Below are 18,223 nucleotides of genomic sequence, written 5' to 3'. Positions count from 1 at the left end.
CGCACATTCAGTTTTACAATTCAACACTTGCATGACTAGCAGCAGAGCCATTGCAGAAAGCTTATCCCATCTGGATGCAAAATGAGGTAACTCAAACAGGCATATTTGCAGGTGGTGCTTCCTTGGTAAAAGATGAGGAAAAAAGCCTGTATGTTATCTGCAGAATGTACAATATCACGATCAAAACAACCAAGAAGAACGAAAAACTTCCAAAACGAACAAACACCCCACCCCCCAAACCCAACCCAACCCACCAAAAAAACCTCACAGGGAAGCTCGGAAACGCCGTTCTTACCTTAGGAGACAACAAAGAAACCGCGGTCACTCCCTGGAACAGAGATGTCGGGACAGCACAGCCCGCGCCGCAGCCGCCTCATACCTGCAGGCGCTCTGCCGGGGCCGCGACCCAAGGCGCCCGCGGGACTCCCCTTCGGGCAGGCCCGACCGCACGCGGCTGCCGTGCCTCAGCGCGGGCGAACCTGTAACAGTGGAAGTGAGTCACATGATCAGGCCGAGACACACCCGCTCAGCCCGAGGCTGCTCTGCAGCTGGCGGGACGGGGCGGGGCGGGGCGGGACGGGGCGGGGCGCGGCGCGGCGGGGCTGGGCTGGGCTGGGCTGGGCTGGGCTGGGCTGGGCTGGGCTGGGCTGAGCGGGGCCACGGGGAAGGCGGGCAGAGCTCCGGCACGAGCACCGGCATCTTCATGCTGAGGCGTGGGACGTGACTCAGGTATTGAGGGGGAGCCGTTGTGAGTGATGTTGTGGGGTGCTTGGCTGACGCACGGGGGTGAGCGCCATGGGGAGCGTGGGGAGGTCCGGAGCTGGGTGACCCGACTCCGGAGCTCCGGGCAGGGTGAGTACGCATCTCTGCGTGGGGCAGCCCAGGCCGGCGGATGCGCTCGAGCGCGGCTGAAGCTTTGGGAGAGCGCCACGCGGCTTCGTCTCTCGGCCAGAGGCTGCGCAGGGCGCCGGAGAGTCGGTGGAGACGGCGCGGATTGTCGTTACCCCGTTCGCGCCACCTCACGGGGGCCGGGGGACGCCCTCCTTCTGGGTCCTGCCCGCGCAGAGGGGTCCGGGGTGTTTTTCTTTTTCGGGGAACCCGCGCTGCGATGCGGGGCGCCTGGCGTCCTCGCCGCCATCGGCCGGGCAGCGCTGCCAGGCTCTGAGCGACCGAGCCCCGCTCCGGCTGCTGCGGGAGAGCGCTGCCCCCCGCTTCCTCAGGCGGCCGGGTCACGCCCAGGCGCGCGGTGCTGCGGCCTCAGCGCACGTACAGTGCTACACCGATGGCTCGTGAGGCACCCGCGAGCTCGGGCTTTGTTCCCGCCATCGGTAGCTTCAGATCGGTGTCGGGTGATGAGGGTCTCTGCGCTCAGCGCCGTCCCCACGATCCCTTCGCTGCTGCTCCGCTTTCCTTTCAGCCACAGGGGAGTAAATTCTGGACTTCCCTTTGTCACAGCAGGGACAATTCAGACCCGCTAAAGGGAGTGGCCCGCAGTCTGAGGGATCGCCCCCTCATAAGGGCATCGCGGAGTACAGGGCGTGAACTCCGTTACTCGGTTCTGCGAGCGCCCTGAGAACGGTGAGGCGCTCGTACGCGGAATCGCGCGGCCGCCTGCAGGCTCCCTGAGCGTCGGCGGCGGCGACCCGAGCGCTACGTGCCCGACCCGGAGCGCCGCGCGGGCCGCCGTGGCCGTTCGCGGCGCCGCGACCGCCACCATTGTTCTCCCAACCCCGCTCCTCTCCCGCGCGGCGGCCGCCGCAGCCCCACTCCATCCGCCGGGAGAGAGCCCTTGTGTGCTACTGCTCGTTCTCACATCCTTATTCTAAGCAGTTCTGTGGAGAAAGAAAAAGCTCACAGACGTGAGGTTGAGCTGTGGCAATACAACTTCCTCACCGGCTTAGAGCGTTAGCATCGGTTGTGGAAATGCACACACGCTTCATCAGCGAGTTTGCGTGCTTTCTGGGTAAAGCAGTTGAAAATCCGTTTAAAGATGTCACAAAGTGAAGTCATATACAGTTTTGCAATTTTTGTTTCAGTGGGAGCGGTAATTTGTTAAGACGTGGCAGTTGGCAGTCTAAAAATGTGAGACAGACTCCATTAGCACAGTATACCTGTTGTGACTCAGTCGGAAGACTAACTCAAGGTAAATTATAAAAATATTAGGGTGACCTTCTAAATTGTCACTGAAGTGGGAATTCACATATATTACTGTATGGCACCATGTTATGCAGCTGCACTATCTAAAGTCATTGTGTAAAATGACACCTCTTTGCCAGATAATCTTTTCATGCTATATTCAGCTACATATACAAACCTAGCTTGAAATACAGTGCATGTGCACACCAGCACTTTGTGTTAGGGCAATTCCATGGTATTCTGCAAAAATAAGCACATACGTCCAGCTGGTGACAGGACTGTACCCTTAATTACTATATGGCTGTCACTTTTTGGCTTTATACTAGATAAAATAAGGACACTTCTGCTATAAAAAATTGACAAGATTTTCTATTTTTCTAAAGCTCTGACACATTGCAAGGCCACCATAGCTGCAAGGCTGAAGTTAATTTTCATGATATAAAAAAAATAAATTGTAAGTATTCAACTGAAGCTGGGATTCTACAGCTTCTGTTTTTGAAAGTATATGGAAAGCAGCCAGATAATTTAAGTGCAACTTGAAGGCATGTTTTTCACTTCTGCTGTACATACAGGAAAGACAGATACTGTCTGGTCTTCAGGTGCCACTGTGATGCTGACATTAATGCACTTACGGCAATGGATGTAGTGTAAAAAAACTCAAAGGCTTTAGAAAAATAAGTCCACTTCTTCAAAAACTGGGCCTTTGATATAGAGACAGTAACTAGGGAATTTGCCAATGCTGTTGTTATACAACTAGTATATTTGGTTTTTGCTGGGACCTGAGAAGATTGAACTGTTAGTGTTGTATTTGTAACTAAATAAAATACTTATGTAGGCATTTATCTCAAAAGATGTTTCTTTTTGTTAAGAAAGCCAAATTAATACTTCATTTTAAAACATGAGGCTAGTATGCAGATCTGTGGCTTATTCCTTTGCTTATGGCCCAGTGTAAGTTAGGGGTACTGCTCATTATGAAAAAAAAAATATATATAATCTGATTTTGCCAGATAATGTAAAGAACAGGGTTCTAACATTTTTATTACAAAAACAAATAAATTAACAAGCTCAACTTCCCCTGTAGAGCACTTTACCCAGATAACAGAATCTATAGTGGTTAGTATTATTTGCTACACATAAACTGCAATGTGAATTTACTGTGTCATTGCAGTCTGATAGTAGCTTGTGATGTACGCTACTTACTGCGCTGTAGCAGGGCACGCTAAAATGGTTTGAGGCTAAGTGGGGACTGGGGATTAATAGTAAAGTGTTGGCATGGAACATCACCTTCAGCTACAGACAGCACAGAATTATTATATAGTATATCCTAGGGGTTTTGAGGGAGAGATGGGGGAATGATGAAAGCTGGCAAACCCTTAAAAAAGGCAGTGGAACAGGAAAACAAAGGAGGCCAAAATGGGAAAGTCACTGCAGAGCTTTTACATATAAGATCTCAAAGATGGGTGCCAGGAGGATGGTGCCCAGCAACAGGATGAGGAGCAATGCTACTTTTCTTTAATAAGTTAAAACACAAGAAGTTCCACCTCAACACGAGGGAGAACTTGACGTTGTGTGTGTCAGCACTGGAGCACTGGAACAGGCAGCCCGGGGGGGTTGTGGAGTCTCCCTCTCTGGAGACATTCCAAACTCACCTGTAGGCAGGTGATCTCCAAAGTAGTTTTAAACCCTAATGATTCTGTGAGGACAGAAGGTCAGGGCAGGCATCAGTAAATACAGTAATGATTTTGTAGGGAACAGGAGCTTGCAGCAGCCCTTGGAAATGAACATATATTTAATTTGGCTGATATTTAATCAGCTAAGCCACAAGAAATGGCCCATTAAAATTTTTGCAGGGGATACTTCCTGCAAAATTTCAGTAGAGCTGGTTAGTGTTATGTTTATTCACTCAGAACCAAGTATGACACCTATACAAGTATACATCTTACATCTTTTATTTAGTCTGCTTAGATTTTAATACCCTTCGGCAAATATAGGCTTATGACTCTATTAACACAATATTGAACAGTCTACACTTTTCAGCGTACCCGCACTCCCAACATGCTGTGAAGAGAGAATCACTATTCTCTTCATTCCACAGATAAAAAACTGAAGAAGGATCTCTGTATTGCTCAGCTTAGGCCATCTTCCTCACTTGGTAATTGTACATTTCTCAACCTAGTGCGGTTCCAGACTGAATTCCAGTCTAAACTAGGTGTCCTGCGTGGAATTTCATGTTTTATTTTTGATAAAAGTTGTTTATTTCTATTCCAGGAATCCAAAGTTGGGTAGATTGCTGACATATTTAAATTAATTCAGGGGAAGTTCTTAAGCTACACAGGTCAGCCTACATACTCACAAATGGCCTTCCTTACCCATGCTGCTGGCCATAAAGTACTGCTACATAGGCAATAGGGGTATTGGCTAAACACCGATAATAGATTCTTGCCATTTCTAGCTGGCCTTTTTCATAACACTAATGCTCTCCTTTTATATATGCTGTACCATCACATCAAACACAGCACCCGCAGCGCTACCTACAATCACCTAATATTTCCTCCTAACTGATCCTGTATTAAGTTTCCATGGCAACAGGAAGATACTCTCAGGAGCATGAAGCCCCACAGAGCTAACTACGTTTAATCCCTTTGTTTTACACATTACTGAAGAAAGAACGCACTTATAATAGGAGGGATCTGCAATAAATACTGACAATTCTATCATGTCTGTTGTGGAGATACTGAAACTGAGCTGCAGCCAGTTACATGTAATCCTTTGCCTCTAAACAGGGCTGAGCGAGCAAAAGCAGGAAACGAAACAGTTGCAACAGTTCTGTAGCAGCCTCCTGTCACAGTATCATACACTCGGCAGTATCCCAGCGCTGAAGTGAAATTACAAGTGAAAATGTTGTCAGTGCAAGTCAACCGCGAGCCCACCTCTCCTAGCGCTAACCCTGGTTTGCAGGTTTCACATGGGAACCTCCCCACTATTTCCTTTAGCTCTAACGGAAGCGGATACAGTGGAGCCTGGTAAAGCACACTATGACAGGATGAAGGGAACGGGGTGAAGTGCATCTGAAGACGTTCAGAGAGGCAGGGTTCCTTCAGTTCTGGTTAACGGTGTTTTAATTTGGTGTGTTAACGTGAACCACGGATGGACTAAACCAGATGAACAAGACGGGGGGGGGGGGGGTGTGCGGGCACGTGTAGACATGTGAAAGTGGGGTACGCGGGTCTGTGCAAACGTTTAGCTGAACGCGCTGACATGCCGTCAACATCCGTAAAGGGACCTTTCACCGCCCTTGGGGCGCGCGAGCCTGGTAGGTCCCACCGGCCGGCTGGGGCCGGCGGCGCCCCGCCCCGCCCGCTCGACCGCCCAGTCACGTCCTGCACGTCTCAGTGCGGCGGCCGCCAGCGCGCGCGTCCGGCGGGGTGGCTCGCGCCGCCGCACGTCCCAGCGCGGGGTCACGCGGGGTCGCGAGGAGTCCCGGTGCTGGGCCCGGGCCGCGCTGCGTTCCCTTCCTGCCGCCCGGAGCGGTGTAAGGAGCAGGAGTGCGGCCGAGCAGGTGCCGAGGACGGCTCCTCTCAAAAGCCGCCTGCCTGTTTGGGCAGCCTGGACGCACTTCACTGTCAGGGCTCAGCACTGCGGGACCGCAGAGAACATCTCAGCTGTAGAGTCGGTAAAGCAGACCGCCCCTGCCTGTGTACCGGAAGAAGCACAGAGGTGGATGCCGTCAGCCATTTCTTCTAGGGCTGGATATTGCTATCCGGCACCGTGTGAGCAGCCGGCAGAAACTGCTGTTTTTTAACAGAATGCTCACGTACCATTACCTTGTGTTGCTACCAAGATGGTTCATACAAAAGACTAAAAATTACACAACTCTTCCTCCAGCATTTTAAACATTCACTCCGATGTTCTGTCTTAAAATTTGGAAGTAGTGGGATGATTGCTCCTGCCTGCCAGACTCCTTCAGTTTTACATCTTATTCCTGATCTTCTACACTTGTGCTGAGATGTTTGAATCCCCATTTTCCCTGTTATCATTACTATTACAGAGCTACCAGTATCATGAAGGATTACACTTTGTGCCTGTACTCTGTGCTGTCTGGATATTCCTTTAAAAAAAAACACAATTTTTTGAAGCATGCTTTATATCTTGTATCATACAGAAGTTACTGTGAATAACAGTTCTGAAGGGTGGACAGATCCCAGTGTTAGGATGATTGGCAGAGATGCACCTTAAGACTTTCATTTAGCAACCCAAAGCCTGGTGCAGAAATTACCTAACAAGCTTCGAGTTTTTACAAACTCTCACAGCAGTAAGCAAATCAGCCATCTGTAGTAGCAGGCACCTAGACGTCTAGTTGTATTGGGGTGTTCTGGTTTGCTCCTTGTTTAACCATTTTAGGTTCTAGTGCCAATTATTTTTCTGTTTATACCTGATTTCCAGAAAACAAGAGGTGAAGCCGGTAATAGGATGCTTACTGTCCTTCTCCTACAGCCCAGGGCTATAGAACAGCTACTGTCATGGCCAGGTTTCTTTATACATCATGCATATGAAGTTGTTTCTTCCAAGAAGTGGGAATGCTGGTGTAAATTCCTTAGTAAGTACACCCATATAGGCCTATTGACAACCACGCATTCGGTGCTCAGTTGTCTAGACAAGGCTGCATTAACTAGGTTGTTGTGCTGTATGTAGTCTGGTTCTGAAAAGGAGCTTTATGAACTACATAATTCCCAGTGCACAACAATCACTATGCAGACTTCTCAAAAGTTGAAGCATTCTTTAGTGACAAACATCTCTGATGTGCAACTGTACTTGCACTCCTCTTTTAGGCACTACTGTAAGAAACATTGACCCAATAAAAGTAATGAATTGCATTTTAAAGAAATAGTCACGTTTTGTACATGTAAGATTTAACGTACAACTTGTCTAAAGCTCCCTTTATAACATTTTAGACTTCTGTAATACGCAGACCCTATAAAAACCTAATTGCTCTGCTACAATACCTCCCTCCACTCCTCACATGCAGGTACACTTTATCTGCCTTTTCAGTGTCTTCCCCCATCTGTTTGAAAACTTTGAAGCATCACTGCCTACATAACATTCTCATGAGAAAAGACGGGGTTTCTTTTAGATGCAAAGGCACTTGTGGCTGCACATGAAAGATGTGAAAGATTCATCAAATAAAATGTAAAAAAAAAAAGTTACTGATAATGTAGTAACAACCACAATGGAAAGTACTTGCTTCAGGCAGTGATACTGAGCACTGCTGCAGTTACTAGCTCCCATCATCCACAAAAAACTGCCTGTGCAGATTTTAATTGCAGTTCAGCTTAAATGCTTACATGATGTGTGAAAACTAATAGCTTATCAGAAGTTCAAAGAGATCTATCTTTTCAAGATATCAGTGCATCAGGACTGTGTTTCTGTCTTCAGTAGGGAACAAAATACCTGGGTGATTTGTCCACTGTTGCACAGAATACTTGTTATGCACCAGGATTTTGCTTCCCGGTCTCCCAAGTGAATATTCCAAGAGCTTCATACAGAAGGATTTTATAGCAAAAAATCCTGCAGGCTTTAATGCAGGAGTTATTCCATGTTTGTGAAAGTAAAATACAACCCTGAACTGCTATAATGGCTTTTTTCCTATGAAGTACTGATTTGGTATATATATACCAGGTCTATATACTGTAATTGTTTTTTTTCAGGGAACACCCTTGAGCTTCGTCATGGGAGCTGTGGTAGCTGACGATGGTCCATCTGGTGTTAAAGCCCCTGATGGAGGCTGGGGCTGGGCTGTCCTTTTTGGCTGTTTTATCATCACAGGGTTCTCCTATGCCTTTCCTAAGGCAGTTAGTGTCTTCTTCAAAGAACTTATCCGGGAATTTGGCATTGGATATAGTGACACTGCATGGATTTCCTCTATTCTGTTGGCCATGCTTTATGGAACAGGTAGGTAGTTCTCTCTTTTTGAAACCGTACTGCATCATACAGTTATGTTTGTAAATCATACAGCCATTTACAGCATGAATGACTGCATATCATTATTTGTATGCAAGTAAGGCATTCCAAATAATTACTGTTTATCACATAAATTCAAAAGTTATTGAAGCACATTCAGCTTGCACAAAAAATTAGATCTTTGTAACTTAGTAGCAACTAGAGATGATTAAAAGGAAAAACTGCATGGCACTCTGAAGACAAAAGAAGACTAAATATTTGACTACAGAGGAAAGAGCACTCTTCCAGACTGGCCGACAGTAGGGACAAAGTATCCGAAGAACCACAGAATCATTAAGGTTCGAAAAGACCTTTAAGGTCATTGATTCCAACCGTAAACCTAACACTGTTAAGTCCACCAAGGAAGAAATGCAAACTGAGATAAAATCAATTGCAAAAATTGATTTATCGTTGCAACTGTAACTTGCTTTTCTTGCCTAGGTCCACTCTGTAGTGTATGTGTCAACCGCTTTGGCTGTCGCCCTGTCATGCTGGTGGGTGGCCTTTTTGCCTCAATGGGGATGGTGATTGCCTCCTTCTGCACAAGTATTGTTCAAATCTATCTAACTGCAGGTGTGATTACTGGTAAGTAGTGTGCATGGTTGAAAATAGGTTAACTGATGTCCTGGCTTCAGTCTGAGATTTTGTGTGACAGCTATCTAAATCATCAGTATCATCCAAATCAGCTTTTCTGAAGATGGCAGATAAATGTGGAATAAATGTCATTTTTTAAAAATGAATATTAATTTTTCTGGTATGTTTAATATCCAGTACTGTAATCAGTGAAGTGTAGAAGATATAGAAGTGTTCATCAAGTACAAGAATATCAGGAAGTAGAATGCTTCTTAAAATATTCTCTTAGAATCCTTTTGTCCATTTGAAGTAAAACTTTTAAGTCAGGAATCAGAAAAACTGCAATTACAATTTGTTAAGTACTGATATTGTAGGCCAGTATTATTTTTTACGTACCCTCTGTTACAGGTTTGGGACTGGCACTAAACTTTCAGCCTTCACTCATCATGTTAAACCGTTACTTTGACAAACGCCGTCCCTTAGCCAATGGGCTATCTGCTGCGGGGAGTCCAGTGTTTCTTTGTGCTCTCTCACCACTGGGGCAGATACTACAACACGAATATGGTTGGAGAGGAGGATTCCTTATACTGGGTGGGATGCTGCTCAACTGCTGCGTATGTGGCGCATTAATGAGACCTTTGGAGCCACCAAAAAAGCCTGAAGCTACCAAAGACCCAGCTGAGAAGAAAGCAAAGAAAAAACTTCTGGATTTCAGCGTTTTTAAAGATGGTGGTTTTGTAATCTACACGCTAGCAGCCTCTATCATGGTGCTTGGCCTCTTTGTTCCCCCAGTTTTCGTTGTGAGTTATGCCAAGGATTTAGGATATCAAGACACCAAAGCAGCTTTTCTTCTAACTATTCTGGGATTCATTGATATCTTTGCTCGGCCTATTTGTGGAATGGTAGCTGGTCTTAAATGGGTTAGACCACGCTGTGTCTACCTCTTCAGTTTTGCTATGATTTTCAATGGCTTTACAGATCTCATGGGTTCTATGTCTGTTGATTATGGTGGCCTGGTGGTGTTTTGTATTTTCTTTGGCATTTCTTATGGAATGGTAGGTGCTCTTCAGTTTGAAGTTCTCATGGCTATTGTGGGTACCCAGAAGTTTTCCAGTGCTATTGGCTTAGTGCTCCTGGCAGAAGCTATGGCTGTTCTAATTGGTCCACCATCAGCAGGTAAGTATTCCATTTAGTTCAGAATTCAAAATAATTTGCATTGTATCCATTTACATAAATTGTATTATAAGGGAGCAGAGAAAAAGACGATATGAGTCGCTCAACAAGTGCATATTGTGCTAGTGCTGCATATGCTTCAATGACTTTCCGCAGTTACAACCTATTTCAATCCAAGACAAGCTGGGATGAAATCTTTTCCTTCTGTTTCAGGATTGGTTGAATTGCCATCTGGAGATGCTGCTCATTCTCCACTGAAAGCCTACACTGGACCTCTTACTAGTAGATAGCTAATATTGTATGAGTTTTACACACACACTGATTAACTTTTGTGAAGTTCAGATCTCTTTGGAGTTGGGGATTCAGAATAAGAAACCTGTCAATTGTCTTTGGAAAGCACTAATATAAATTTTCTATATCCATGGTTGATTTGGAGGAGGAAAGAAAATGTAAGGAGAGGAATCCCCCCTCCCCCCCCCCCCCCCCAAAATCCAACCTAAATAAACCCAACAAAAAAAACAACAACCCTTACATAGAAAACTATACAATGGGACTGTTTTAAGGAAGGTAGACTGCTTCTGTTTCATGTCCCACACCCCAAGAATAAGGGGACATTTCAAGAGACTCAAATTCATTAATTTAAGCTCAAAATTGCAAATTAATTACTAATCAAAGAACAGAATTTTTACAGACCCTGAACTGAAAAAAAAACCAAATGAAAAACCAAACCCACCCAAACCCCACCAGTTTACTGTCAAAATGTTTACTCTTTATGCCAGACACTAAAAAGTATTGGGTATCTTTATTGTGACAAAACCCCTAATGGAGGAGAACAGTACTACACATTACGTTCTCTGATCTTCAGGTTTGGAGATGCACATCCTTTGTATCTTCCCTCCTGTTCTTTCAAATCCACTTTCGTAAGTCCTATGAAAGTTAAACATGCCTAAAGCATGAGAACCAGTAATTTACTCCAGACTGACTATTAAATGAGATTTATATTTTAAGCAGACAGTACACTGCCTGTGTACGAAGGGAAATGAGATTGGAAGCAAGAGAAAGCTGCTGATACGGACTGCAGCCATGGAAGCACATGCTTTGATCTGGAATACATGGCACTTCTCATTTCTTGCATATGAAGGCCAGGCTTGTTTTATTCCAGTTGAATTGCATGACTCTGTGTGTGCAGGGGATTGTATTTTGGGATGTGACAATATCAGTGAATGTTAAACTGATAATTGAGAAACATTTTGTTATAAACTTGTTAAAATGCTACTTCAAAAAACTTGCTTAGATAGCAAGTTTAGATGACTGCTACTGCTTAATCAAAGACATCATGGTACTTCTAGACAGTCATTTAAACGTTTAAAAAAGTAGAAAAAATATTTGTTGCAGGATGATCACTTTTGTTAATTACCTGGAATGTTGTTTTTATTTTTTTTCAGGAAAACTCCTGGATGCAACAGGGAGGTACATGTTTGTTTTTATTATTGCTGGAATTGAAGTTACCACCTCAGCACTTGTATTGGCCTTGGGAAATTTCTTCTGCATTAAGAAAAAATCAGAAGAACCACACACAAAAGAAGAAGCAGCAGAAAGAGAGGAGTTAAACAAATCTGAAGACAAAACTCCTGAAGATGCCAGCAAGGTGGACTCTATTGAAGTGGAACAGTTTCTGAAAGATGAGCCTGAAAAAAACGGTGAAGTTGTAACTAACCCAGAAACATGTGTGTAAGCATGACAGGAAACCAACAAAGCTTCTAGAAACAAAAGATTTTCAACACTATTTATTTTAGAAATAGAACTAGTTTAGGGCTGGGCCATCTTCTTTATTAACTGGAAACTGGTCAGCTCCTCAGGGCTCTGGAAGCTGATTAGCTAGAAAACCTTTTATTGGAAGATTGGCTTGATCAGTAAAAGGTAGAACATTGTGGTTATACTTTTTATGCAAACTAAAAAGCTTTTATAAACACAGGTATAGTCTTGCTATGCATCACCAGAAACTGCTCAGTCGGTAGAGATACAGAAAGAATATCTTTTAAGAAAAGTGGAATTACATGTACATTTTCAGACAATATTAGTGAATTTGTTGTGTTGTGCAGCTAAATGTAATTTCCCTTTCTGTGTTCTTTGTGAAGGGGAAAGAGTTTGAGACAAAGAAAAACCTCAGGAACTTAAAAGGTCTTGATTAAGTTTTTGAATTTGTTACATTTTCAGATTTTTAGATTAATTGGCTCAGCCCTAATTTAATTTTGGTAATATGTATTACTTTATGTAAATGTATTTCTAACTTTTGTCTATACCTATAATCTTTGTAATTATCATCTAGAAATACTGTACATAAAGAGGCACATTATAGATACTGTCCTCAGCAGATCACAAGAGTGGTATTCTGAAGTAGTACTGAAAGAAAATAGAATGAGCAAATTGATCCTGACAGTAAGTAAACAAAGGTAGCCTATATTTATATACACTGTTTTCAGTACAGTTTCCCTGCAGCATTGAAAGTATTATATGTAACATGGAGAATACAGGTACTGGGTTTAGTAGAATCTTCCCAAAGAGTGTCCATTTTGCATATAAAAGGAACAGTTTAAGTTTCCAGATGACCAGTAAATTAAGACTGGGTAGACTTGAGGAAGTGACTAGACTGTTTAGAAACTTTAGCCATCTTTAAAGTGCAATGTTAGCAACACAGAAAATCTTCAACATGGTGGCAGTGTCTTTTTGGTAGTCGACCCCAGCCCACTTACCCCACTTCCCTGTCCTTTTGCTGAATCTATGGAAGTTGAAGGGGCTATTCTTGCTGGTTAAGGAAACTTCATAGAACTGTTGATCATATGACATGGCAAAAAGACCAAGAACAGGGTCAGCTCTCATTGTGCAAACAGAATGGGAGTTTCTGGCCAGTCTTTAAATCTTCTCTGACATTGGTATGTGGGAAAAAGAAACAGCTCAGACAAGGTAGTGACAGCATATTTGAAGGAAAGCAGAAAGGTAAGATTCATTGTGACAACACTGAATTCTTAAGGAAGGTAAAAGGAAGGCATTGTATATGCTCTCCCCCCTTTCAAAAATTTAATCTTTTATATAAAACCATGCTACTGCAACCCACCTTTCAGATATGTTTATGAAAAGCTCTCTAGGCTTTGTGACTGCAGTAATAATCTTCGAAACAGGCTAACTGTTAACAGTCAGTTTTATTGTTGGTAGCAAAGGAATATTGGCTTTCAGGTGCCAAAATTGTTCAACTTAGTAACTGAAACCCAGAAGCCCCTAATCCCTTAAAAGCCTGTATCCCTTTTAAAATGAACATTATTAGTTGTTTCATAGTTTACCATTTTAACAGAAACATACAGTAAATCCAACAAAGTGCCAAAACCATGAAGCATTCCCTAATGGAACTATCTCAGATTCCAGCTTCCATTCTGGCAGTTGCTTTAAAATGGTTTTGCATTGTTAGGACAACATTGTACAGAAATTGAAAAGTTAGGATTATGATGTGGTTTTTTTTTTTCTGTGTGTGTGATTTTAAAAAGAAATGTATGCTGCACTTAATAAACTGTTTATTTTTATATAACATATAACACATTACTTTAAAACCCTTTATTAATTTAGTGGCAGGAACTACTCTGCCATGTCCTAGTTATAAGAACATGGTTACTGAACTTAGCTCCAGTTTGCTAAAGACTAAATCAGTACTTAGAACATAACACTGCTAGCTCCAGAAGGCCACCATACAAAAGGGCAAGAGGAAAATGGAATCCACAGATCAGTTTATGATATCCCTGGAAGCTACTTCCAATGATAATGTGAAGGCCCTGTTCTGTTTCAAAAAGCAAGAAGTAGAAACCTCCCCAAAAGTGAATTTAGATTTTCAAATAGCCATTTTTGTCTTACTGTGGTTTTTGGTCACTGGATTTCTTTGCTGGATAATGCTATCCTGTTATCACAGAACTAAATGGTTGTCTTTTTGTTGTTGGTTTTTAGCACAATTTTAAGTTTCTGTACAGTCTGCAAATTGGCTAGATTGTAATATCTCAAAAATCTATGCTTAACATACTGACTTTTCAGACTATGTTTCATTTTCCATACATAATACCTTTACAGTGAAGCTGAAAACAAGAAGTGTTATGTTATGTGGTTGGGGCAGAAGACGAAGTTACTGAGACAAGTGAAACACATTTCAACAAGATGCCATAAATAATTTCTGAAGTAAATCTAGTGTTCACAGAAAGTGCCTCATTGGCTTCTGCAACTTCTTTTCATCAACTCAAACATGAACTATTCAGAGTAGTACTGCCAGTGCTCTTGTGCTGTTCACAGCACAGACCTACCAGCGGATTGCAGTATTTGTGGGAGCAGGAGATGCTTACTGCATGAAAGACAGTCAAACCAGAGGATTCTTTCATCGACTGTGAGAAATAAGGGTGAGTTTAATTTGCTAGGCAGTTTCACAGAGGCTACAAAATCTTTTACTGTTTTCAGTATTTACAAGAAGCATCAACAGAAAGATAAGAAACTCCTAATGCAGATCTCTTAGTACTTCTGAGTTCTGAAGCCAGTTAAGCTCCCTGCTCCCATTCTGTCCCATTCATGTGTTACATCCAGGCGCGTGCTAGCTCTCTTTCTGTTCAGCTGCCTTTATTTTCTTGGGAGGATTTTGATGATACTGATGGAAAGGTAAACTCCATGCCAGATCACTAGCCTGGATAACCGTGGGCCAGCATGCCCAGCTGTGCTGAGGCATGTACCCTACTGTTCCTATGGACATGGCCACATTGAGTTCCTGTATCACAAACCTCACTCCTTCATACCAAAAAAAGGCAAGCAGTGAGTCTTCAGGTTCCCAGTGCTGTCTTGGAACACCATTTAGGACCTGTTACATAGAGAAGAGGATTGTGCTGCAACCCTTTCTTTTGGCCAGACTAGCCTGGCTCCTTAAGAATTTAATTGTGCTTATTGTAAATTCACAGGTAATTGCTTTTAAACCCGACTAGATATTTTGGTACAGTGTTTCTTTAATCTCAACACCACTGACATCCCCTTAAAAGCAGTTTGAGAGATGTGCTCTTCCACGTATTTTGCTGACATGCACGGTCTGAGTCATAAAGCATTGCTAAAGAGACACTAACTGCCTGGGGACACAAGCAGAATGGTTTAATGCAACATCTGCCTGGATGAAGTTTTGCTAACCTTATGGTTAAAATTTTGTGATTTGGAAAAAAAAAAAAGAGAGGGAAGGCAGGTAATTGTACAACCACTACTGGAACAAACCTAAGTCTTGAGGGAAGCAACTGAAAAATACAAGTGCAAAAATTCCAAGTATAATACAATAAAACAGTTGAAAAATAATTTTTAGATTATTTCTCTGAAACTAATGAGCAGCCTTTTAGTCTAAAGGCTAAGCATAATTTTAAAAGCTTTTTAGATTTTCATGCATTCTATAAATTGTGTACTATGGGATTTATGGTTAAAAAATGTTGTTTGATCTTGTGATAGATCTTAGGCCCTTAGTTTCCTAGCACAAGGAGAAGGTATGTATACAACTGCCTGTAACACACAGAGAACATATAAAGAGGTGTATATGTGCGTGCACACATATATATACGTATCTGTATCTATCAAACATGCAAAATATCCAGTAGAGTAGAACAGAGACAGTTTGCCTGTTTACTAGACAATGAGCAAGGCAAAGTTAAAATTTCTTCTTCCTCCTATACAAAAATAAGCTTGCTGTTTAAAAATTTCTATATGAAACATCCTGTAGCTATTTGGAACCTGGAAGATCTCAGCAGAACTAAAAGTGATTGCGCTCCCTTTAAAATCACAATCTCTAGATTTTGTTTTTCTCCAGTCCTTTAATACATTACAGCAAGTCTTCAACAGTTACCTGCTGCAAAAGCAGCCAGTTCCCTCAAGCTGAGACTTGAGATGCTATGAAGGTATGGTATGAAGGACTGGACAGATCTTGTGCTTGCTAATATTAAATCCCATCCAAATGTGTGTTAGACAATGTAAAATCATTCTCTGAAAATAAATGAAAACATTCCCCTAACAATACAATCAAATTCCAAAATATATACATGTATGCACCTCTATTATGTCCCAAAGAAAAGTGTTGATTCTGTCAGCAATCATAGAATAGTTAGGGTTAAGATCATCTAGTTCCAACCCCACTGCCACAGGCAGGGACACCTCACACTAAACCATGCCACCCAAGGCTCTGTCCAACCTGGCCTTGAACACTGCCAGGGATGGAACATTCACAACTTCCTTGGGCAACCCATTCCAGTGCCTCACCACCCTTACAGTAAAGGACTTCTTCCATATATCCAATCTAAACTTTCCCTGTTTAAGTCTGCACCTGCTACCCCTTGTCCTGTCACTACAGTCCCTAATTGAAACATAAGGCTTTCAGGGGAATGCAAACTCTTACAAGTTACAACAGTAAGTACCGACTTGTGCATGTGTGTCTGTCTCTCTACCACAGTTGTCTTTAGGATTAAGAGTACAATTAAGTTTGTCAAGTGAGATGAACTTTTGTTTCTTGTTAATGCTCTTCAGTGTAATGTGTATATTTGTACTTAATTTTTTTTAAATGCTTTTCTAGTAAACTTGCAAATACAGTGAATAAATATTTTTTTGATTGTAAAAAACTGTGGGTGTGAGAAAATAAGCTTAGAAAAAGTAACACCCAGATTTGGAAATTTGGCTTCCTCCACACATGCTCAAACAGCTAGCTATACAGAGCTCATAGAGAAAAAATAAAGTGGTGACACTGAGCTGACAAGCAGCCAGAATTTAATGTGAGCAAGGGGACTGCTTTTGCTGTGAGTCATAGTTTGGCCAATTCCAAAATGGAAATGGGCTCCTCCTGTAAATGATCCTGAAGACTGTTTTAAAGGATCATCAAATTTTAAAATAATAACTATTAATGTTGCAGTGCTCCATGTAGAAATTATTGTTCTTGTCCTCTGAAAAGCACTCCAGATTTTGTTTTGCAGGTAAAGTGTTATGAACTGCAATGACTTATAAATCCCTGAATATTCTGAGTATTGACCTGCCAGCAAGCTGTCTTTATCATCAAGTGATGCTCTTTAGAACTTGAAAGCTCCTAAGGAAACACTTTAATAATACATTAATGGTGGTGTATTTTGGGTCCTATGGTACCCCAGCTAAGACTGAGCTACATCCAAGTGAATCAAAATTACAATCTTTTCAATTGAACAGGAGCTACATTTTGCTGTCTAGAAGCTATCTAGATGGCTCACACCTATTTGTGCCTAATTCTAAGTAGCTCTGCTGAGAAATTCTGAAGAAATCTCTCTAAGGTTATTTCAGAAGTTTCTCTGTGCATTTACATGGGAAAGATCATAGATCTATTTACATAAAATCCAACATTTGAATAAACATGATTAATTTTATTATGCAAACTGGCAAAACTCAAGGTGTAATCAGATTCTTTGCTATCCCACTGGCCAGATCAAGCCATATGCTGCTATAGGAATGACTGTTAAGGGCGGACTGAAATGACAGAATTTATTAGCATGCAGTTAGCATCCTTGTGACAGAAAACCCAAAGACTTTATCTTTGCCTCTGGTACTGTTTGAGTCTGAAATATAGGAGTCAGGCCATCTGGGTTTGGAGGAAAATGAGCATGACCCAGTTGCACAGCTCTTCGCTACTGCTGGACTTGCTGAAGGAAGGTTACGCACCACTATTTGAGAAGCAAACAATTCTAACAATAGCAGAGGCACTGCATATAAGAAGTAACAGCTTTGGAATATATTATTTCACCAGCCTTCTCAATGCTGCTGCAATAGAGCCCATCTTTGTTACAGCAGGAAAAAGGGAGTATTTACTGTAAAAGTCAGGGCTCTTGAAAGTATCTTGCAAGTGAGTCTCTGAGATCAGCTGCCCTGCATTTGTCCAAGAAAGTACGGAAAGTTAAAGGCAGACAGAGTAAAAAGCTACTTACCTCTAGTTATATGCTGTTTGTTCCTTGACTGATCTCAGTACCTGCCCCATCATCTGCAACATTCCAGCTGCCAACTTTTCTCACTATCCCTAGATGAATGCTTCAGAACAGTAAGATGAGGGTAGTAGCTCTTGCTCTTCTGACTCTTAATCTACTACTGCTTCAGCAATTTAAGGCTTTTCAGTGGGAAACTGAATCCAATGAAGATCTAGATTTTAGAATTTAAAATTCTTAATAGCAAAAGACTTTTCAGTCTTGCTGGAAAATACTGTATAAGAGTCGGGGGCTGACAGTAGATAAAATACAAATTGTTAGCAGTGAGTGCAAAGAAGCACTTGCTGTTTGGGGTCTTTCTTTTAAGA

At 42.4% G+C, this 18,223-nt stretch overlaps 1 protein-coding gene across 1 annotated transcript; it reads left to right on the top strand.

Moving 5' to 3' along the window:
* The first annotated feature begins 664 nt into the window (after positions 1-664).
* Positions 665-11,876, top strand: SLC16A3 (solute carrier family 16 member 3). Its single transcript, XM_057405360.1, has 5 exons — positions 665-729; positions 7,842-8,085; positions 8,575-8,718; positions 9,115-9,882; positions 11,325-11,876. The coding sequence occupies exons 2-5, from the start codon at positions 7,863-7,865 to the stop codon at positions 11,612-11,614; spliced, it is 1,425 nt and encodes a 474-aa protein (XP_057261343.1). The 5' UTR covers positions 665-729; positions 7,842-7,862; the 3' UTR covers positions 11,615-11,876.
* Positions 11,877-18,223: the final 6,347 nt, after the last annotated feature.

Source organism: Pezoporus wallicus, unplaced genomic scaffold (assembly GCF_028554395.1).
Source record: "Pezoporus wallicus isolate ANWC-B61680 ecotype Strahan unplaced genomic scaffold, APGP_CSIRO_Pwel_v1 contig_7750, whole genome shotgun sequence".
In the NCBI taxonomy this organism is placed as follows: Eukaryota; Metazoa; Chordata; class Aves; order Psittaciformes; family Psittacidae; genus Pezoporus; species Pezoporus wallicus.
This window is presented reverse-complemented; position numbering and strand designations above follow the sequence as displayed.